The sequence below is a fragment of the Gymnogyps californianus genome, chromosome 10 (assembly GCF_018139145.2).
Source record: "Gymnogyps californianus isolate 813 chromosome 10, ASM1813914v2, whole genome shotgun sequence".
Classification (NCBI taxonomy): domain Eukaryota; kingdom Metazoa; phylum Chordata; class Aves; order Accipitriformes; family Cathartidae; genus Gymnogyps; species Gymnogyps californianus.
In genome coordinates, this window is record NC_059480.1 from 23,846,997 (window position 1) to 23,870,045 (window position 23,049).

The following is a 23,049-nucleotide window of genomic DNA, read 5'->3' on the forward strand; positions in this document are numbered from 1 at the left end:
TTTGTTTTGTGTCTCAAAAATAAATATCATCTACAGCTGCACTTCAGTAAAAAGACTTGATTTAGTCTAGATCTCTCAAGTGATCCAAAATGAATGTGTTAATTGTGGAAAATCAACCAAATTTATAATCTGATACTTGAGGAAAAAAAATTATCAGTAGTGCTTAGCCCCAGCCTGCTCCAGTTTGGGTTCAGAACAGTTGGTAGTTCTTTTACAAAGTATTTTATTAGAAGAAAAAAAGCCCTGGAGCACGTGCAACCAGTCATACACTTGCAGGTAAACACACTGCACATGTAAAAACACTTAACAGAATGCCCCAGACTCTGCTTATCAACTGACACACAAGAAAAATGGGCAGTTCCCCAGGGTAAAGCGTATCATCTCTAGAGGGGGGCAAGTGAGGCAGCATCCACTGAAAACCCTGGTAACAGAAGAGAGCCACCGTCTCGACCTGCTGGAGCATTATAAAAAAGGGCCCCGTGTAAACGAAAGGCAAACCTATCTATCTCCTTGGGTACACGCTGTACAATTTGGAGTGGGATCTATGTAACCAAGGGTGGGGCCACAGGCAAAGAGATCACGCAGATTAACGCAAATTAAGTAAAAGATCCCATGATGAACCATTTAAAAATGTGACCTTAAACGTGACTCGTGTAGCAACCCCATTAGAACACAGACGACAAACTCAGGATCTCGGGGCAGAAAACGTAGGACAGCACATTGCAGCCCATGGTGCTGATGGCAGAGGCCAGCTCTGACAATGCTGCCACACACACCACCGAATTTCTGCGTTTTTCTGTCTGGTGTTTATAGGTGATCCGCACGGCACCCCGCAGGGCCGGGCCCCATCCACCGGCAGCTCCACAGAACAGTCTTCAGGTGAATTCGGTCAAACAGCTAAAAGTATTATGGCATCTAACTTGGGAGAGTTTTAGCAAAAATAACCATTTGGCCTCGCTTTGCTCGGGATCCATCTGGCTCCAAGGCTGCGTTCATCACCACACACCTCTCCTCAGACAGCGCAGGGGGTGGATGCCGGAGGCTAACGAGGGCTGCTCCGTGAGCGCTGCTGGTAAGGGGTAGGGCATGGAGCCATCTGAGTCTCATGTCCAGAGAGCTGAAATGAAATTATGAAAACAAGCTTTCACCACGGCTTCTTGGCAGTTTCAGGCCCTTTTGGCTGATGACTGTGCACGTGCAAAACGCTCGTGTTTCTGATTATTCTGAAAGGGGAAACACTAAGCGGACAAATGAGCTTTGCGTTGACAGTTAAGCACATCTCACGAGGAACCCTTATCCCACCAGGCTTTGGAAACACCCATTTCTTCTCCAATTCGTTCCAAACGTAGTTTAGTCGCCGGGAAGCCGCCTGACCGCCCTTCAGGGGTAAACGGCCTCCACAGCCGCCTCGGCGCCAAGATGGCGGGGGGGGGCGGGAAGGGCTGGGGAGGAGGCGCGCGGCGCCGCCTGGCGGCCGAGGGGCGGCACTGCGCCTGCGCCAGCCGGCGGGGGAAAGGGGAAGGGCTTGCCTCGGTAGCAATGGCGCCGGCGCCGCGCGATTGGCGCGAGGGCGCGCTGAGCCCAACCGCGCTCCGTAGGCGCCGGCGAGGGGCGGGGTGAAGGCGCGGGGTGGGCGAACGCGGGAAGCGCCCCCAGCACGTGGTCAGCCGGCGGGCGGGGGGGGGGGGGTGGAGGGGGGAGAGGGGGCGAGGAGGCCGGTCCCGCCCCCTCGGCGGAGGGGGGGGGCGGGGGGGGCACGGGCCAATGAGCGCGGCGGCCGGCGGAAGCGGGAGGGCGGGGCTGGGCGGTGCGCGGTGCGCGCGCTCCCCGCCGCCCGCCGCCCCTTCCCGCCGGCCGCCGCAGTGGTCGGGCGCGTGTGCGCGGCGCCGTGCCCCGCCGTGCCCTCGCCCCGCCCCGGCACCGGCCCCGGCCCGCCCGGCCTCCCCGACCGTCCTCGCAAGGTAAGAGGAGCCGCGGCGCCGCTCGGCGTCAGCGCCCGGGGCTGCGTGCGGTTGGGCCGCGGCGCTGAGGGGACGGGGAGGCGGGGGGGGGGAGGCGAGCCCGGGGGTGGGCGCCGCCGCGGCCACCGGCGGGGTGGGAGGGCTGGGGGCTTCGGCACGTGGCGGGGCGCGCGGCGGCTCCCCGCCCGCCGGGCACGTGTGGCGGAGCGAGGCGGGCCCGGCCCGCCCTCCCCGCCCCGGGGCGCCGCCATCGCGCTGCTCTCGTCGGGGAAGGGGGGGGGGGAGTGGGGAGGTGGCCGGGCCCTGCCCGGCCCGGCCTGGCCCTTCCCGCTGCCGGGGCTCCCAGCCCGACGCTCTCGCTTGCGTGCAGCCCCCGCCGCCAGCCCCCCACCGCCATGGCCGACGAGCTCGACTTCACCACGGGCGATGCCGGCGCCTCCTTCACCTACCCCATGCAGTGCTCGGCGCTGCGGAAGAACGGCTTCGTGGTGCTCAAGGGGCGCCCCTGCAAGATCGTGGAGATGTCCACCTCCAAGACGGGCAAGCACGGCCACGCCAAGGTGAGCGGCCCCGGACGGGCTCCGCAAGCCCCGATGAGTTGTACGGCCCGCAGCGTGTGTGCTCCCGCGGCTCCCGACCCTCCGAGCGGCATCGGTGTCTGGCTGCGTGGCTGGCCGAGAGGGAAGGGTGTAGCGTTTCGTTTGGCAGAGTGTTCTGTATCCTGCTTTTGCTTTTCTCGCAGCAGCGTCTCATGTGTCTCTCTTCACTCCAGAGTTAGCTCAAGGGTTTCCAGTAACGTAAAGCAGGAAGGATTGAGGGCAGGGGGTGGGTTGTTTTTTTTTTTCTCCCAACTTGTTAAAAAGCTTTAACGCTGATAGCGATAAAACCTGTTTCTGTAGTGGGGGTAGAGTAAGTTCTGGAAGGGGGGCTGATGAAATCACCAGGGCGTGGTTGGATTGTGCTGTCGCTACCCACCAAAGCACTTTTGTGTCTGCCTGTGCTAGCAGGCTTTCACTATCGCAGCGCTCGACTTAAGCGCTTACTAGAAGTGCCCATGTTCTGTTACATAATCCAGAAGAGCTCAGCGGACAATCGTTACCTCTGTGGGCCTGCTCTGGCCCTAATTTGCTGGCTTGCCTTGCTGCTTCTTTCCTTTTTTCAGCACTGAGTGAGGAGTTCCTTCCCCCTCCTGCGTCCCAGCAGGGACATTCTTAGGCTGCTGTCTGAGGCTGCAGTCCTGCTGCCGAAGCAGTTGGCTTATGCGGCTCTCCAGAGCTTGGACCAAGGCTAGACTCCCCCTTCATTCATTCAGCAACACTTTATAGCGGGTATATTAGAGTTTAGAGACAGATCTGTTACAAGCACGGACTAATTAGATTTGTAAGTTTCCACAACCTTGTATGATACATGTAGGTGGGCAAAATATTTAGGATTTGTCAAAGCTAGAGTATACCAAGCCCTTGCCAGTTTTTTTTCCTTTCTCCCTCCCCTTGCCTCTTTTTATGGCTTGTTTTATTAGACAGATCCAGTTTTCTTAAATACTGAAACAGTTGTGAGAGTGAAAGGACCTGAGAAGAGCAGGCTATGAACTGGTAATCCAAGCGCTAGCTGCAGTGGACAGCTGCTGCTAGCACAAAGGGAGGTGGGAGCTGCTTTAATCTCTGTGCATGACCACCTCTTCTTTTCCCCTTAACCTTTACGTTGTCACTGATGCTGTTGTGTTTCTCAGAACACCTAGAACTTGAAGTAAATGTTTTCTTAACTGCTGCATGCTCTGAGCTCTGGCTTGCTGCTGTAAAACGACAGAAGGCTGTGGCTATGGAAGATAACAGTGGCTGATCTTCATTCCCATGTAGTGTTTCTATAGTGTTCTATGAAAGGGTGTGAGAGGCCTCTCGGTGCTTGGGCTGCTTTCATACCACAAGCAAAGGGTCTAGGCAGAATCTGGTATTACACGTGATCTCTTAGAAAACTGCATGGAACCAGCAATACCGATGGCAATGGCATCTTGCTGCTCTAGGACCGACAGTAACTGATGTTATTTTTCTTCTTATAGGTCCACTTGGTTGGTATTGATATCTTCACTGGTAAAAAATACGAAGATATTTGCCCATCAACTCATAACATGGATGTTCCAAATATCAAGAGGAATGATTACCAGGTGAGTTAACAGTCACTGTGTCCTTCCACATGTTAAGAGGCTTTATACTCCTAATACCACACATAAACTCTCTTCACCTCAAAACTTGCCTCTCAATTAATAAAGTAATGTTGTCAGAATTAATGGAACTTGCCTGTCTACGCATGACATTGCTGAACTCGTAGCATTTACTGAATTGTTAAAACTGTCAGAGCTCACTGATGGAGAGCTCCTTACTGTACTAACAACCTCATGTTACAGTAGCAATCTAGAAGTGACAGGTAATAGACATAATTCAGAACAGCATTTTTTTTCTAGCTCATGTTGTAAGGTCACTTCTTTATTCTTTGTGATACTGGCATCCTTTAGAATCTGGAGAGATGTTATCCCTGCAGCAAGTTGTTATTAATTAAAGGATAATCAAGATCTCACTTCAAGTAAATTTGAATCTAAGCGTATATTGTCATTTATAATTTCACCCTTACATAGGGTAGATGAATGAACAAGACAGTCTTAAATTGCATCTGATGCCAATTCTAACTTGCTACAGTGCTTTCTGCTCCTTGCGTGGAAGCTGGCTTTAGTTGATCTCCAGTAATTTTGGTGCTCCTGAGCTCTGCTCTGAAATATATGTATGGAGGGAACTTGGCAGGCTTCTGTAACTTCTGTAATGCCTTCTGCGATAGGGCTAGTGAGCTCTTAAAAGCAGCACAATTCAGGTTCTGAGTTGTAACGTGTCAGCTGTCTTCCCCTTGTCTTGGGAGTAGTTCTGGTCAGGAACTGATACATCCACATCAGTTGGAAAGCTGCGATTGCTTGACAAAGGCAAAGTTCAGAGTGCAAGCAGCTCTTCAGGACAGCTGGTGCTGTTTGAATAAAGTGTGACTAGCCTGTCTTAGGGCTCAGACCTTCCAAGAGATTCTTAATGTTATCTTGGTGATCTTTCTCTCGTGTTCTTGGGTCCTTATTGCTACTGAAATTCGTGCTGTTTATCAGACTTGTTAGGGCTACCTTTTGGGTTTGCCATTATGTGTTCCAAGTTCCCTAACCTGCTCTGTCAAAATAGCTGTTCCCCTTAGCTCAGGCTTCCGGTTAGGCTGAAAACAGCATTAGAAAAGTGGTCCGGAGCTTGGCGGATGTTCCCTAATTTATTCATTAGCCTTTAATGTAAATGATAGTATCTCATTGTACAAATGAAGGTATAGAAATGTACAGTTAACCATTGTGTACTTTGTACACTTTATACAAGCAATGCTGTTCAGTGAACACAATTCCAGTTATTGTTTCTAATTCACAGATGTAAAAAGCTGAACCAGTGACCTGGAAGCAGTACATTTTCTAAATCGCAAGGATGGGGTTTGCAGTGCCCCACATACTAGGAAGTAACCAGCAGGGTTTTGGCAGTTCTTGATAGCAGACTGGCTTTTGCTACAGTTGCCCTAAATCTCAGCCCTCTAAACTGTTGTTAAAAATTGACTTAAATTAGGTTCTTAACTGTTACAGTACTAAAGAATTAATGTAACAGGTAGAGTTCACTGCCTTCTGCTTATCTTCAGCTACTGCCTACTAGTGACTACTGATGTTAAACTTCCTAAAAGTGAACTTCTCTTCACAGCTGATAGGTATTCAGGATGGGTATCTCTCCCTGCTGACAGAAAGTGGTGAAGTTCGTGAGGATCTAAAGTTGCCAGAAGGGGATCTTGGCAAAGAAATAGAAGGAAAATTCAATGCCAATGAAGATGTGCAGGTAAGTATAGAGGGCAGACAAGAAGAGTTACGGTTAATTCCACTTGATGATACAACAAAGAAGTCTTATTCTGATATTGACCGTTTGTGTCTCTCCTTGAAGAGTGGGTTAGAAGCACGGGAATTGGTACTTTGAGATGGAGAAGGACTTTTGTACTGGAGCACTAATACGGCACTGAAGCCCAGCTCACTTGACAGTGAGGTGATATGGGGGTGTCTCAAATGTCTAGATAAATCCTAACAGTGCTGTCTGCACGGTGTGGATTGGAGCCTCCAGGCTTTCTTAATCGGGACCAAGTGTATGGCTCTGTGATGTAGCCAGCGTAGTCTAATTTGCTCTGTTAGCAAACCTGTCTGCAAGTAGCTCTGCAGACTGTAGTCTGTACTGGACCACACCAGTTGCTAGTTTGGCTCTATTGCAGGAGCTTGTTTGTCTTCCTCTTGTACGAACCTCAAGCTGCCAGCCAAGGTAATATGGCAAAGAGAGGGCAGCAGAAGAGCACATCGGTGGGAAGGGCAGATATCGTGGAAATTCTTCTAATGACTGAATTTTACCAGCTTCAACTTCCTTTTTTTCTTATCAAGAGAGATGGGATAGATATTAAAATGTGAAAGTGTGTAACTTCTAGGAGCACTTCCTCTGGCATGGGTTGGAGCTCACCTAACTGTCTTTTTCTTCCAGATATCCGTCATAAGTGCAATGAATGAAGAATGTGCTGTAGCCATAAAGCCTTGCAAATAAAGAGGATCACCAGGCTCGGGCAACTGCTCAGGTCTGGACAAACCACAGATCTATAAATTTGGTTCTTATTGTCACCAAAGCTCTGGCCTTCACAAGCAACCTCATTTCTTTTTTGAATTGTTAAAAAGCAGTGCTGGATTCTGGATTAGTGTTGCAGGCTAACTGGCAGTTTTCAAAATCACTGAGATTTTAATTCCTTAATTGTAACTATTTTAACATTCCTGTGGGTTTCAGCTATGGATCTAAGAAACCAATCAGGTGTTACTAGTGGATATATTTTTATTTGCTTGAGCAAAACAGTGTTTGTCTGTATGAACAGACAAAATACAGTATTCAGGGGCTTTTAGATAAGCTGGTAGGTATCTAGGATTATAAAGTGACCTAGAGCACAAATAGTATTTTTCTTGACATGTTTAGGTAGAACTGACAATAAAAGTAGCTTTTTTTTTTTTTTTTAAAGCTTAAGTATTTTGTGGATTGGGACTCTTGCAGAACTGTAGGTGCCAATCGCAACTTTTAGACCAAGAAACTCAAGTGATCAAAAATGCCAGCTGGCTTGACCAAGCCCCAGTGGCCATGTGCAACTTAACTGTATTACCTCTGTATTCTTCTTTGCCAACTTGTTGGCTTATTGTAACGACAAAATGGTGTCAAAGCCTACCTGTGGTTTAGGCAGGCAGTTGAAATATTGGGTAGATAAGACATAGATAGGTCAAGGGGACACAAAGGTGAGAATGGATGTTCAAGCTCTATAGACTTTCACTCGAGGCCTTTGTCAGACCTGAAAAATAAAATAGAAAAATGCAGTTCAATTGCTTTCCTTTATTATATTTATCTTAAACTATAAAAAGGTGACAAACTCCATGGGAATCTGTTGCAGTGCTTCCAGCTTTAGGTTTTAATCTTCAGGTTCAGACCATATTTTTGTAGCACAGGGACCACATGTTTTTCAAAAAGTGGGACAAACTGTAGCATTGAGCCTAAACTAAATGCATGTGATTCTTTTAAAAAAAATAAAAAAACTATTGTATTTGCAAAATATAGACTTGACAGACAATACCGAACAACCATGGCTTAACTATAAAAGTAAATAAATTGCTACATAGTTATGAAAGCTAGCTCCTATCCAAGGGAGTTCTGAGTCATTGAAACATGCGTGCATGCCTCTAACTATTTAGTAGCTTAACAGGCAAACAGAAGGCTTCACAGCAATAGTTACGGAAGGGTAACTAGCCTGCTCCTGTTTAAGGCGTTCAGCTTGAATTCTAAGACTTGGTGACTCTTCATGAGTGGGAAACTTCCTTAGCCCTTGGCTCAGACCTCTCTTCACAGTTGATAAATTGTTTCATGAACTTGCCTTAAGCTTCAGGGGCTGTTGGCTAATGGAGTACAACTTGTAAACATGTGGCATGCTGCCCTGGACAGCGCGCACAATTCACACTCTATTGGCAGCGAGAGTCAGACTTCACGCTGCTGTTAACTGCTTAAAATGTTTGCAGCTTAATGGTATGTACTCTCTAATCCCCAAAGGGCTCACGGCAACTGTCCTGAACTACCCTTGTACATACTGTGGCAGGGCTTAGCAGATCTTGGAGGTCTAATGTAGATGGCAAAAAAATGCATTTTCCACAGACTTCTCATGACAGGAAGAGCAGTACAGTGAAGGTAAAGACAGCAATAAATATACTCTGGTAATAAAGCACAGTTACCTGGGACACCTGGCAGAAGTAGGATACTGCCACACGCTCTTGCCTAGCACAATACACATCGCAGGTGAACTCTATAAATAGCACCTTGACTGAAATGGCAAAACCGCTTTTAAAAAAAGCTGTAGATGCAAGAGATTGAAATGCATTCAGAATAGTTTTGAAGTGCATGCTGAATAGTTCAAGCTAGTCTGCGCTATGCTCCTTTCTGCCTCTCCATCGAACCGGCACCTGAAAGACAGGCTTTGTTGGCTTTGGAGGTGACTGTGAAACCGTTGATGATGGTCCTGACAGCAAGCTGAGCTGTGTGATGTCAACTGGGAAGTCATAGGTAGCTATGTCAAACTAGTGCAAGTTCTAATGCTATCACCGCATTACAAATACTTCTAATATGCTTGAAAACTACAAGAGTTGGATTTGTCCTTGTTCTGGTAACGCTTTAGTGTACTTTCAGGTGCCTGTCTGTCCTCTAAAACCTTGTTGGAAGACAGGTATTTGATGCCACTGGCCCACAATCTAAGCATTTACTTAGACTGTAAGCTCTCTGGGACAAGGGCTGTTTTTTTGTCCTGTTCCGACAAGTGGGGTCCTGGTCTGACTGGAGTTTTTGGGTACTACAGCAATCTAAAGATAGAGGTTTTTATGACCTCCAGCTTGCTGGAAGAGCCTTCCTTGGGACATATGGATGTCCTTCTATTGCAACCTTCAGTTCTGCAAGATTTAAATGATTAAGTACTTCATTATAGGTTTGTTCTTAGATACTTGGTTGTCTTTTGTGAAGCACTTCGAATACTATGGAAGTGCAGAGCATTGGCTTGTCATGCATGAAGTTTCCCATAGGTAATCCGTAAGCATGAGTCTTAAGCATAATCTCAAAGTTTCAGTAAGGTTAAAAGTTGCTTCTAAATTAGAACATGTATTTGAGGCATTTTTTCCAAAGTAAGATGTTTCAGTTTACTGTCAGAATCGTTTGCAACAAACTTTGTGATCAATAGTCCATATAGATGTGTATTTTTAAGATCCCTAACCAAATGCTTAGGGGAGTTCTCCTTTCATAGCTTTACTTTAAAACAAGTCTTACCAATGTACTTGTTCTGTAGTACTGTCTTAACACTTAAATTGTGTCAAAACCGAAAATGATAAACTTCTAATAGCTGATGGCAATTGCTTAGAGTAAAGGCTGTGAAAACTAGGAGGTGAAGAAAAGTATTTCCACTCCAAATAATGCATTTTTTTTATGGCTCCAATTCATTGAGTTTCTCTTACTACTTCACAGCATTGGAAAGACTGCAGTGTTTCCTGCCTCAAATGTTGGCAAATAATACTTTAAGATTTCAATAGATCCTTCTAACTTTTGCTTATAATGGTGGTTTTTCAACTAGGCTCTTGCTAGTTGAGCCATGTTCTCAGGGCTGTTTTTTTTAAGAAGTTAGCTGAATTTCATTGTTTTAACGTAACTGCTTTCAAGCCTCTTGCAGGTTTTTCTAATCCACAATGTACCCAGAAATGGTGCAGTCTGTAGTTTCACAATACAGGTAATTTTACATAATCTGTAAAGAAGTCAAATTTGTTGACAGTTCAAACTTATGGTTACTGCAGGTCAGTCTCACAGAATTCAAAATTCAATAAATCCCACTTTTTTTGGTTGAGTAATTTAGAATGTAGTTTGTTACAGTAGAACTAAACTTCAGGAAAATAAAAAAAGACCTTGTTAAGGATATTTTGAGTATCTCGCTTATACACTGAGAATGTTAATGAAGGCGTAGATCCTGGAGAGGTTGTGGTGGGAGTGTGGTAGAGCGTTCAGCAGTTCAGCACGGTACGCCGAGAGCATCAGAAGTCTTTCCAGCATCTGCAGTCTGTCCCTACAGTATTTGGCATCTGAGAGTAACTTGGTTTGTGAACTTAAAACGAAATGTTTGCTATGTATTGCTGTATCGCAGAAAACCCCTGTTGTCCTGTGCTGTATATTGTAAGCGTAACTGTTGTTCGGTGCGGCTTTCAAAATGCGGGGGAAAGAGGAATGATGGCGATGACTCATTTTACTGATCATAGCGAAAACCAAACCCTGTAAATCGCGTGAACCGGGAAGGGTAGTCCTCGTGGTTCCAATGTGTATCTGTTTTGGAAGCTGTATTGTTTTCAACACCACACAAACCATGTTGGGGGGTGGGGTGGGGGGGGAGATGTCTATGTGTTTTCTGCTCCAGAAATAATACAGATGTCAGTGCTGTGGGGAGCTGGGGTGCTGGTTAAGATTACAGGGACCGTGGGAGAGCCTTTAATGCTTCGGTGAAGTTGTCGAACGGCTCTGCAAGCTCCAACTCTGACCCTGCGGTTGCAGTGAGGACGGTCTGTTCTCCAGGCGTTCGGTCCCCTGCCGTCAGCCAGCACCCTCAGCTTCCCGGAGGAGAAACACTTCACCGCTAGAGCGGCGCGGCCTGCGACTTGTACGAGAGCAAGAGAAACGCTTGCGTTCCTGTCCAACAGAAATAAAAAGCAGAAAATAAAGTTAAATAAAAAGGTGACTCGTTCATGCTAAAGACGTCTGCCGCCTGTTTGTGCCTCGGCGAAAACATGGCCCCCCCCCGCCTCCCAGCATGCCTCTGGCGGCGGAGGCGCGGTGCCCCACCCTGCACGCTTGCGTGATGACGCCACCGGCCGGGGGTATAAAAGCGTGGCGTGCCGCACGCGTGTCTCTTTCTGCGGGAGCGGCGGGCGGGTAACATGCCGCCGGTGAGCGCGCGGGCGGGGGCCGCGGGCCGCGGGCCGCCTCAGCCCCACGGGGGGGGGGGGGTCGTGCCGGGCGCGGTGAGGGCCGCGGCGAGGCGGAGGCCGGGGGAGCTGTGAAGCGGCCGTGGCCGGTGGGGAGCTGGCGGCCTGCCCGCCGCCGGTGGCAAGCGGGCCTCTTCCCGAGAGGGCCTTGAGTGGGTGGCGGCCGGGGCTGGGGCTCGGGGCCGGGCCGGGGCGCGGTGGCTGCAGTGAGCCCCGCTCTCCAGGCGGTGTCGGCCTGGGCCGGCGCCCGCCACACGCCGCCGCCGCCGCGGGGGCACCGCTCTGCCGTGTCCCCCTTCGCTCTGAGAACGGCTCTTCGGGTGTGGATTGCGACTGTTAACGTTGGGCGTTTTTTTGGTGTTTCAGCAAAAGGACAGAAAGTCTAAAAAGTCGACCTGGAAGTTTTGCCTTGACTTGACCCATCCGGTGGAAGATGGAATCTTTGATTCTGGGAATTTTGTAAGTCGTGGTTTTGCTCCTGCTTCTGGTGCATGGTATAATAAAAGCCTTAGTACAGTACGGTAACCGAATTACAACTGAAAAGTTACATTCTAAATTAGTAAAATCAACAGCTGTTCTTTCACTTATGGGCCCTTTGTGAAAGTTTCTTGGGTTTAGATGTCTTTTATAGACAAGATGGTTCATACTTGTCCATGAATAGAACTGTCTTAAATTTAATCCTGTTTTAGCACGGGTGTGATTTTTTTAATTACACACTGTAAAAATCTTACTGCGTTGTAAAATACTTGCTGTCAGGACATGAGTAAACAGTGATTTTTAATATTGCTGTGTGGCTAGGGTCCCTTCCCTAGTTCATACCTAGGGTGCCATTCCCTAGTGTTCTATTTCTTTAATGTTGAAACAGGAACAGTTCCTAAAGGAGAAGGTTAAGGTCAATGGGAAAACTGGGAACTTGGGCAACACCGTTCACATTGAACGTCTGAAGAACAAGATCACAGTGACATCCGAGAAGCAATTTTCTAAAAGGTTGGCATAGGTTTCCTTTTGTTGTGTTTGTGATAGTGGATTTTGAACAGTGGTATGTTGAACATGATGCGCTTTTGGTACGTACAGAAAAGATGTTAGCTCTAACCTTCACAGCACTTGTAAATATTAGTGAAAGACTTAATTCAAACAGATTTATAATATTAGATGTTTTAAAAACTGCTTTTTAAAACTCAAGACTTTATTGCAAATTAATGCTTCCTCTAATATAAGCATGGTAATACAGAGATGCTTTATATAGGTTGTTAGAAGTGTATCAAGAAAACATAGGCTTTTAAAAGTCATACTGAATGCACGTCACGGGTGGCTGTTTCGTTACCTAATTGGTTGCATTAAAATGTATGTGTACGCAATACGTGTTGTTGCAAAAGAACCCCTTAAGTCAAATGAAGCCTTAAACTGCTTAGTATGTTAGGGCATACAGCAGATCAGTACGCTGATTAGAGGTGCAGTTCCTTCCCTGCATCCCCCCCTTCCTCTGCTGATACAGATGCACCAGTATCTGTTACATTAGACCAAGGTTTAGAACCACTTCTCAATGCTTTTGAGTTGCTGCCATTGTGCTATGTAGTCAAAAAGCATCAAATAATAAATTCTTATGTATCTCGAATGAAAATACGCTTCTATTATCTGTTAGATGTGATAATTTTTTATTTCTGGATATAATTAGTGTGGTGTTGCCCTGCTAGAGCCATGTCTTGGGTGGAGTGCAGACAGCAGTAGGGGTTGTTAAATGAGAAAATTCTAATGTGTAATTATTGGTTTTAAGGTACCTAAAATACCTCACAAAGAAGTACCTCAAGAAGAACAACCTGCGTGACTGGCTTCGTGTTGTTGCATCTGACAAGGAAACGTATGAACTACGCTACTTCCAAATCAGTCAAGATGAAGAAGGATCAGAGTCTGAAGAATAATTGAAGCTTAGCTTTATACTCAATGCAGTGTACAACAGACTAGAACATCTATTTATAAGAACACTTAACTTATTGGTGAATAAAGATTTTGTACCCTGTTTGACAGAGCATGGTTAGTTTTCTAGCCTTTTTCTTACATTCTAGTTAAAAACCAGCACGGGGAATCATTTGATTTGCAGTTTTCTTTCCATTGCGAGAAATCAGAGCTGTTCAACGTGGCATCAGTGAAATTCCAGGTAGAAAAGAACTGAGCCCTTTGCCCAGTACAAATGTAGGACAGTTACATCAGTGTTTAATGATACTGGTACAAATAATGCTAGGGCTTTTTGTGACTAAAAGTACCAGCTCCTTCTGCTAATTTATGTGGAGCTAATGATACAATATTTAATAAAAGTTTACTTTTAATTATTTAGTTAAAAATCAGGCTTATAAGCTTTAAAACAAATATTTTATTTCTGTGTGATTTATCTAAATAATTAATTGGTTGTACTATTCCTGCGTATAACCACAGGTCACACTGGAGTATAACAAAGATTTGTTAGCCAGGTTTATTTTAGATTGACAAGTAAGGAGGTGGGGGCGAATCTCATTGCCAGTATCGAGCTAAGGAAGCAGTGAGATGTGCTTTAAAGTTGACAGTGACTGAATCCCATTAAATCCATACAGATGTTTGTAGTTTTACGATGGTGTATTTTATGGTTCTTGTATTTGACTTCTGGGATTATTTAATACAAGTATTTTTTTAGTGCAAGTGGCGAGTTCTTCATTGAAACACAAATCACTCCAGATCCTGTCAACTAGTTCTTTTGTTCATGTAATATCAAGAGAAATTTGATCAGTTTTCACTATGAAGAAGTGGTATTGGTGAGCTTGCAGTTGCAGTGACTACTGCATGCGTATGCATTTCGGTACCGTATTCTGTCAAGCTGATAGTATACTCTGCATGGGATTAATTAGAATATTTACTCTCAGGTTCTAGTGCAGTGGTGAACTCTGGAATCAGTAATGCCGTATTTGTTTAATATCATGGAACAGGGATGCGTGTGTGCTCTGATATTGAACTTTGTGCTTGAACAAATCTGCTAGTTTAGGCTGAAGTGTGCCTACTGAATTGTTTAATTTCCTGATGATTTTCTTTTATTATTTCAGCATTGTTTTTGCTGGCAAACCTCTGAGACAGGCTATTTAGAGAGTTGCCAAAGCACAAAGCAATGCATTAACAGTCGCATGACACCCCCTTGTGCTACCTAAATCTAAATGAAAAGTACAGAAGGGGAGGTGAGTGTCAGCAGCCTTGGGGTCTCATTTGTCATTTTTCAATGTGCTTGAGCAGCTGTTCCTGAAGTGTGGCCCAGGGAGATGAGAGAAGCAGCAGTGGAACAACAGCTACTTGTGTAATCTCTGCCTCATTGTTTTGTTTCATTTTGCTGTTTCAGAGCTAGCAAAAGGAAGGGAGCAGCGTGTGTAACTGGCTGTAAGGCTAAGGATTACTTCCTGGCTCGTGTATGTTGGGCTCTGTATGCTTCTGTGGAAATAACAAAAAACGCCTGAAGTCCTGCCCCTGACCTAGGGCACTGGATAATGCCAGCGTGCTGCCTTGGAATTTCCTATTTGAGAAAAATCGGGCAGTTTTGAAGCAACAATTAAAGGTGGCTGTGTTCTTCCTTCTCTGGAAATCCAAAAGATGGCTAATGCTTTTAAAAAGTAGTTACAGTATTGGTAGTTAATGCTGTGTTGAACAAGCAACGTTGTTTTTCACAGTAAAGCTGCAAATACTTGAAATCCTCTGGTCTGTTTTTGCTGCACTAAGTTAAGCAAAGGGCATGACTAACAGTTGGATTTCGAAATACATCCCCACCTGTGTTTTCAGAGTTGCGCTTTTATGTGACAATACATCGTTTACGCTAGACTGACACAACAAAACTGTTCTGATTAAATGGAACAAGCACAAACACAATCGGAGCTAATAGGATCATGCTGCTTTGCTATCCTTCCTTTTAAAGCAGCCTGGCAGCTACATGTGTGGTTGTGTAGCCTAGCAGATACAGATTGTCATTAGTCAAAAGATAGGAAAACAAGGCCTGGGATTTCAAGCAAAGCAACTTATTTCATGGCTGGGTTTGGAGGAAAACTGCCAAACTGCTCGTGTGAGTTGTATTACTCACTGAGCTTCACTGCAGTGAGGATGGAGTCTAGGAAGCACACCTCAGACAAAGCTTGAGAAAAATAGTGGTTCTTTCATAGTTCCATGTATTTCACAGCTGATGAGGCCAGGTGTAATGCAGGTGGCAGGCAGGAAACAGAGCCTGTTATTGTTCACATAAGGTAGTTAATACAAGTTATCCAGATTAGAATCGAAGTGAGCTTTTTTTAAAAGCCAGAGGTCAGCGTTTCTGTGCTCTTTGGTGGCATCTGACTCATTGAGATGGCAGCTCTGCTGCACCGGGAGCTGCCAGGTACCTTCATCGGGCGACCTGGCATGCCAATTGTTTTTTTTCCAACTAGAATCCGCTGTAAAATAACCAGTTTCGTTCACCTTTGTTTTGAAAATGAAAAGATCCTGAACAGCTTGAAAATGGACAGGATTGACTGTCGGAATTTTCCATATTTAGTGCTGGACAAGAGCCCAGAAAAGCCCTGTTCGAGGGAGGGACGGGCTCTCCTTGGAGCAGCAGAGGTGCTCTCCTGCGTCAGCCAGGCGATGAAGCTGCTGGGAAAAATAATGCACGCACAGCATGAAAACTTTGCAGTTGACCAGGGCTGCTGCCGAGTTCAGTCCTCATGACTCCTCAGTAACGTGCTCAGCTCTCAGACTGCTGATGCTCAGAGTCCTTTAGGATTTCCAGAAGGGATAAGCATGAAATCCAGCAGGAGTGAATGCTTTTGGAGCACTGCTTCGCCTCCACCTAGCCGTGACCGCCGGCTCATCAAGCCAGAAGTTTAATTTGGAAAGAGAAATAATCTTTGCAAAGCACCAGTTGCACTGGTAGCACAGCAGATGGGCCAGGGCCAGCGCCTGGGAGCTCAGGGCTCAGGAGGGCAATGGCAGCGTAACTCTTACAAGGCTTTAATATAGCCAAAATTATATATATATATATTCTCCCCCCTTTCATTTTTCAATAAATGTTTCTCCCCTGCATTTCTCAAAAAATATTTTCGCTGCTCTCTTCCAAATAAAATCAGTTTATGAGAGGCCTCCCACACATGGAAAATTTCAATGTCTGGCAAATAAAAAAACCCCAGATTTCTAAGCACAAGAGCTACGCGGCTGTTGCCAGAGCAGCAATAGCAGTGCCACATAGGCTATTTATGTGTGAGCATGCAGAGATATTATTTTTCTTTACCATCATTCTCTATCACCTCCACTGCAGCAAAACTCACTGACTTCCATTAAATAAAGAACCACAAACCCCACAAGATTTCACCAATCGTAGCCACCACTAGTAAAAGTTACTTCTAAATGTCCTTGTGTATCTGTATGGTTTCTGTCTGCTTATCCTTCTGGTCTATAGCCCCATCAGAAAACAGCTTTGTCATATACCCAAAAGTAGTAAGATCAGAAATAAAGAGGTAAATAATAGCAGGAAATATCTGAAAAAAGTGTCAGGGTACTAATGTATGCAATAGACCCAGCATGTGGCAGGTATTAAAGGAGGCGCAGACTCAACGTCACATAACATCAGCACAAAGTAATTAGAAGCAGAGGCCCATGGAAAAATAAATAATCAATAATAGCTTCAATGTACCTAACAGCAGGAAATGAGCTTCAGTGGTGGGAGTGATCTGATTACACCAAATGTAGGCAACAATAAGGAACAACTGTTGTTTCTTTTTAAAGACAGAAACAAAATGAAGACTTCTTATCGGGCGGATCAGAAGGGATCGAATGCCTCCTCACCCTGCCCATGTCGTGATGCCCCATCCTGGTGCCCCGGTTGCCCGACCAGCCCCAGCGCCCTGCCCATCAGCCCTCGCAGCAGCACACCAACACCAGTTTGAAAAGTGCTCGGACCGCATGGAAGCGAGTGGTTTTCCTGCCAATGCCCGGGCACGGTGCCCTGCATCCCGCGGCAGCAGGAAGGCGGGCAGCGAGGTGGGCATCCATTGCCTTTGGAGATCTTTTCCACCTTCCCACTGTCATTATTAATACTCACAGCCCATGCTTCCCCTTAGGGCAATAAAATATGTTTTATTTTATATGGATATGTTTGATATTGAAAGTAGAATCTTTGTCCCACAAACCTTAATAGCTATGTTAAGGTGAAGTGTCCTGGCATGATCCCAATCCCATGAGTAAGTGGCTGCGATTCCCATTAGCAGGTTAAGACTTTATTCCTGCTGATGCCTGTCGCAAGGACCACTCTCTGAGCAATAAAGAGATTCATAGGCACAGAAGCCGTAACTCAATAACAGCGTTGCCAAAGCCAGGAGAAGGAGAAACAGGGAGTGAGTCAGAGGCACCAAGGAAGCTCCCCGGGACACATTGTAGAAAGATCCCAAGGGTGAAGAGGTGGAAGAAGGAAATGTCAGACAACTGGAGCAGATGCGCACCCGCCGGGCAGGGCTGGCTGGGAACCGTTTCAACCAGCAGCATGTTACTGCCTGCGACGGCAGGTCCTCCGGGCAGGGCGCTGGGGCTGCCCCAGGCAGGGTAACCCAGAGGGGCACGGTGTGGGCACCAGCCCTGGGGGCTGCAGGGGGCTGTGGGGCCCGGCAGGGATTCGTGTCAGCACTATCCTCTTTCGGCATCTAAATCCACCAGGCACACCCTGCTGCTAGCCTCCGGATCGCTGCCCAGCTGTCCCGCGGACGCATGAATATCTAAATTCCCGTGGCGCGCACATTTTTGGCAGGATGCTGGCATAAAACCACTTCTAGGCTTGCCTTGGCACTGCGGCTGCTATTTGAGCCCTAACTCGTGCTAAAGCTGCTGCTTGAGAGAAGTGCTGTTGCAGAGCACAAACCGTAGGTGGGAGGAGTGGTCAGGGGATAAAACATGTTAGCCCAGTGGCTACAACATGCCCCAAACACCCTTCAAGCAGGAGCCTGTGAAGCCCTCTCGGAGGCACTTGAGGGGTGGTGGTGGGGGGTTATTTCCAAGAGGGGAGTTTCCATGACCCCTCCGAGCCTGGCAACTGCCCTTAGCAGCTTTTTGTATCTGAATCCCTTTGCTCCGGGGGCTAATAAACTCACAAAGTACCAAAGAGCCACCAGCTGGGAAGGATTTTCCGTTGCTGTCCATCCCTGCTGGATTTAAACAAGCAATTAAGAGAGAAATGCTGTAATAGTCTATTAACAAATCTTTTTTTTTTAAGTAGTTTAACTTGGCAAGACAGTTCAAACAGCCCACCCCCACAACAGCAAATACTAAGCATAATTTAAGTCTCGGTTTTGTTACAATGTGCTTGCCATCAGGTTAGGGCTTGGTAGGGATTTTAAACGGGAACATGGGACAGCGGGCATTTTTTTCAGTGGCCCACTGCCCACACAGCGGCTCCATCACCGCACCAATGTTCCCCGTGTGTCAACGGGATGCTCTGAGCCCAACCTCCAGATGCCAAAGCTAACAAAGGCATCAGCATCTTCTTAATGGCTGGCAGGGAGAAGAAAGATGGCACTGAACAATAAATACAGCACGGTGCACAAAGAGCAGAATCGAAAGCAGATGACTAAAATGCTTCAGCTTGATGCAGAAGGGCAAGATGCTTCTGGGTGCAGCGCTGCCGCCGGCGCCGGCGGGGGAGCCCCCAGCTGCCCCCCGCTCCTCGGCCAGCACAGATAAGGGGGTGTTAAGCCATCCCTGTTCCCAGCTTGGTAACATTTTCCAGCAAAACTGCATTCATCAGTCCTCCTCCTTCCAGCTCATTTAGAAAATATTTACACTGTTGGAAGATAACGACCCTGAGATAGGGGTAGTTTTGCTGACACAGAGGGTTGGGAGCCATAAAGCTTCCAAGCTTCTCCCCAGCAGCTGTTTCAGGGCTCTTTCTCCTGCCCCAGCCTGGGATGCTGACACCCCCGTGGGGGATAAAGACCTTCCCCATGGCATCGGCTGCGACGGAGCATGGCATGGGGCTGGCAGAAATAACTTGCAGAGCCTGTGGGTGGTCAGCAAGGGGCAGCTGAACTGGGGTGATTAGTCTGAAGCCCAAAGCAGGAGGGTCCTGCCATCGCTCCTGGCTGTGCCGCACCCGCCACACACTCCAGGGACCCACATTTTCCCCCATGTGCAGGTTTTGGGGCAGATGGGTATGTGCTGGCAGCGGGGATCAAGTCTTCTTTTCTCTGGATAGCCTCAGGAACGCAGGACCTGGGACGCTGCTGTAGAGCATCACAGGGAGCATTAACCCTCTGGAGGTGACGGGTGTGCTGCCACGGTTTCTGCACTGCCATGATATATGGGTGTTTCCGTGAGAAAATATATTGGAGCTGAAAAATACTAATGTAAACCAAACACAGGAGCCCCCTCATTACACCAGCTTTGCTATTAAAGGTAGATTGCCCCAGTGTTTGCTTTCAGGCCTGCCAGACCCCACTGACAGGTTACAGCTCCGTGCCAAGAGGTCTTCACTAGCAGCGCTGTGGTGGCAAAGTGGTTGAGAAACATAGAAGGGCACCAAAATTCATGGTATTGGCTTAAAAGTCATGAGGTTGAACAAAGAATTATTTTTTTTACTCTTCTGCAGTTTAAGGAGTAGTATTTCCCAGCTCCTCTTGGCAGGAGAGTTAGAAATTAATTCGCTTTGTAAATGAAAGTTTCAGGAAATCGTGTGATGCCAAGGGCTGAAGTTTTAAGCTAAATACATGGAAAAAGCTGTAGTGGGTCCAACTGAAGGTCCTGGGCCCCAGCGCCTTCCCTTCTGTCGGGGTCAGGAATAGAAGGCAGCATCAGCCGTACCCACCAGATTGCAAGCAGCTCATGGTTAGGGACTTTCCAAGACAGAGCTGGTATCAGTGTGTTCAATAACCCTTGCTAGATTCCTTTCCCACCAGAAATTTGTTCAATTATTTCTCCAAGCACCAGTTATTGCCAAGCTTACAGTTATACAAAGGCAGGAGTACCTCTGCAGACCCAGCAGAAGATGGAGCCAAACAAAGCAGGCGTGTTCTGAAGATGAGATGGGCGCTGCTCTCCTAGGAGAAGGAGGGGTGACCAGGGAGGAAGGTTATCTGCCTGAGCACTGCTGGCTCCGGCTGAGTCCCTCTGCTCCTCCTCCATGGGCAAAAGCATATCCATTCATTAAAGGGCAATTAAAATGCATGCCGCATTTCAGGCCCAAAATGGGTTGGTTTGCCTGCCTCCCACCCGCTGCAGCCCACTTGGCCCTTCGGAGGAAAAAGCCAAAAATGAATTAATTTTTGCACAGGGTCAATCTAAGCCCAAGTGCATGAGCAGAGCCAAGGGCTGGGCACAGGGCACGAACATGACCATGGCACATCACTATAAAAAAACATATATATATTTTAAATAATTATTATATAGTATAGTTAATATATAAAATAATAAAACATATATAAAATATGTAAAATATATAGATAATGTATAAATGAAATATATAGATATAGGTGTATGTTATATGTATAATCCCAAGGGAAAGAGCCTCTCAGAGGACAGGGATGATGGCGGCAGGGTGCAGACAGCACTGCACCGCATCCGAGCTTGCAATGAGCGCTGAGCCACCGCACAGCTCCGAACACCATCAGAGTATCTCCGTAATTACATGCTGCGGCCATAGAAGTATAACTGTATATTTGGTGGCAATCCTAAGCACCACACCTTGGGTCTGGGATGAGTTGTATGGCACTTGGAGGTTAGTGGGGAGAGGAAATCTGCTTTTTCTCAGTGACTTCTGACATTCAAACCCACCCTGGAAAGCTCAGGAGGGCTCTTTTCCTCTCCCCCTAAACACAATAAAGAGGCACAAAGCGACCAATGTTTTTGCAGGTGCAGAATTATCTGTTGGGAGAGCAAGCTGCAGAGATTGTGATATAAAGCTGCAACTTTTCTGCTCACCTTTAGCAGGGAGCCTGTTTCCCACATCAGCCCGGTGGTCAAAATATCAATAAAGCCCATGAAATCAGAAACCAGGCAAAAACCCCAGCTTTTGTTCCAGTATATTTGGGGGGGCTTGTCTGAAGCTCCTTACAAAGCGATGCCATTAGCAGGGGTGCCCTGGGAGGGGTGCGCAGCACGGGCTGCCTCCCTGCCTGCAGCTCGGACACTCTTTGCTGGGGTGGGATTGCTGGGACCTGACGCAGAAAGGGCATTTTGCTGCTGTACACAAAACCTCTGGGGAGAGCTCTGCTTGCTAGCCAAGAAGTTACTGCTGTTGCTTGCCTAATTCCTTTGGGTCCTTCGTGTTGTACACAGCAAAGTAAAAAGGGTCAAGATTAGAAGAATATTTATGTGTGCTATCCTGAGCTTTGCTAAGCCCCAGAAGCAGCTGGGACGCCTAATTCCCTTTAAAACAAATGGCATTCCTGTGCCAACCCCCTCTGAGATGATAGTTTTGCAAATAGACCTTACAGATAGGAGCTCAAAAACTGACTCCTGCAGGGCAGGTACAGCTGGTACCATTACTCTGCCCCAGGGGAAGAGGGAAGATAAGAGCAGTGTTTGCAGCGTAAGTGCTGACCCTAGACTAGGATTGGACTGACGGAGGGATGAGCGAACATGGGGTGCAGTTAAGGTCACCCCGAGTTTGCCCATTACTCTTCTCCTTACCAGATAGCTCCCGAGCCGCCAAGGTTTAAAGCACAGCATTTGAAGATGTGCTGGTTTGCAGGAAAATGCCTTGCTGCAAGCCAGGGGCAGGGGTGGCAGGGCTGGCTGCCCGCGCTGAGCAGCGTAACCCCGGTCTGGGCTGCAAAGCGAGCAAGCTGGTGGTGAACTGGTGACAAACAACCCGTGGAGCAAAAGTTAGTTGCTGAAATGCTTGAGCGACTAATATCAAAGCAGTGCATTTGGAAAGTTGCAATGGGCAATCCATACGAGGCAACAAGGACTGTTAATTCATTATTTACCCCGATATTTGGGACAGCTCTGTGGTTTATCTTTTAATTTGAAATTCACTGCATGAGTGTTTGTCTGAACTTGGAAGTAGAAGTTAAGCAATGCTGCACTCATTTTTCATAAAACTTCCCCGGGGCGTGACAACATATCCGATCCATTGCTCATGTCAGGGTGTGATAACGGGAGAGCTCGCTTCCAAAATGTAAAACGCAGCAGCAAACTCCACCTCAGCTGCACAGGGGGAAGATCAAGGGGGAAGATCACATTTTTGCCCCAAATAGCTGCAGCCGTGTCCTGCCCAGGACCCCCCACTGCAGGCAGAAGACCCAAATAACCCAGCTCCAGCCTGGATGGGCAGCAGCAGCCATGGGCTGATGGTCCAGGCTTGGCCCCGCCGGCGGCTGAGATCCAGGACACCTTGTCCTCACTCATGTTGCTACTCAGCTGCACCAAAATATTGTCTCACTTGTACACTGACGGAGATGACACACTGACCACGACACTTGGGTCCAGCCAAGCGCAGTTGCTCTCATATTCTGCCATCAAATCCACCAAAAGCACAGGATGGGCTTGAAATGTGCAGGAATGATTTGAAATCAGCCCAGGAAAATGAAACCACAAAGAACAGATGTTTGGCCAGCAATCAAATATCGTTCATAATAACGGCGCATGCTCCAGGAAACTCCCTGCACCGGTCAAGAGCAACTACAATTAAATTGGTTAGTCTCGGGTAACTGGTGGATTGAGTAGATCAGTACTAAAAAACCAGGGCTCATTTGACCTAAATGAAAATTTCTCTCCTTTTTTGGATCCTAATTGACAGCAGGAAAGCACGCGGGTGTGACAATGTCTTGCCAATGAGCACAGAAAGATGCCTGGGTTTCCCATGGAGTGTTCACCTGCAATTGCAACTCAGATGATGGATGATACATTCAAAAACAGATTGATTGATGCAGGTATTTGGAATTTGATGATAATTTGGAACCCTTTTTTCATTTTAACTAGAACAGGCCTACAAATAAACTATAATAATAAGGCTCATGCCTT

The 23,049-nt window shown here is 46.9% G+C and overlaps 2 protein-coding genes across 2 annotated transcripts; both read left to right on the top strand.

The window, feature by feature from the left end:
- Positions 1-1,903: 1,903 nt before the first annotated feature.
- EIF5A2 (eukaryotic translation initiation factor 5A2) lies at positions 1,904-10,484 on the top strand. The gene is made up of 5 exons (XM_050902364.1): positions 1,904-1,961; positions 2,332-2,521; positions 4,018-4,122; positions 5,717-5,848; positions 6,530-10,484. Exons 2-5 carry the CDS (start codon positions 2,357-2,359, stop codon positions 6,587-6,589), a joined length of 462 nt encoding a protein of 153 aa, XP_050758321.1. The 5' UTR covers positions 1,904-1,961; positions 2,332-2,356; the 3' UTR covers positions 6,590-10,484.
- A 510-nt stretch (positions 10,485-10,994) lies between these two features.
- Positions 10,995-13,096, top strand: RPL22L1 (ribosomal protein L22 like 1). Its single transcript, XM_050902408.1, has 4 exons — positions 10,995-11,031; positions 11,437-11,529; positions 11,936-12,057; positions 12,845-13,096. Exons 1-4 carry the CDS (start codon positions 11,023-11,025, stop codon positions 12,987-12,989), a joined length of 369 nt encoding a protein of 122 aa, XP_050758365.1. The 5' UTR covers positions 10,995-11,022; the 3' UTR covers positions 12,990-13,096.
- The last annotated feature ends 9,953 nt before the right edge of the window (positions 13,097-23,049 follow it).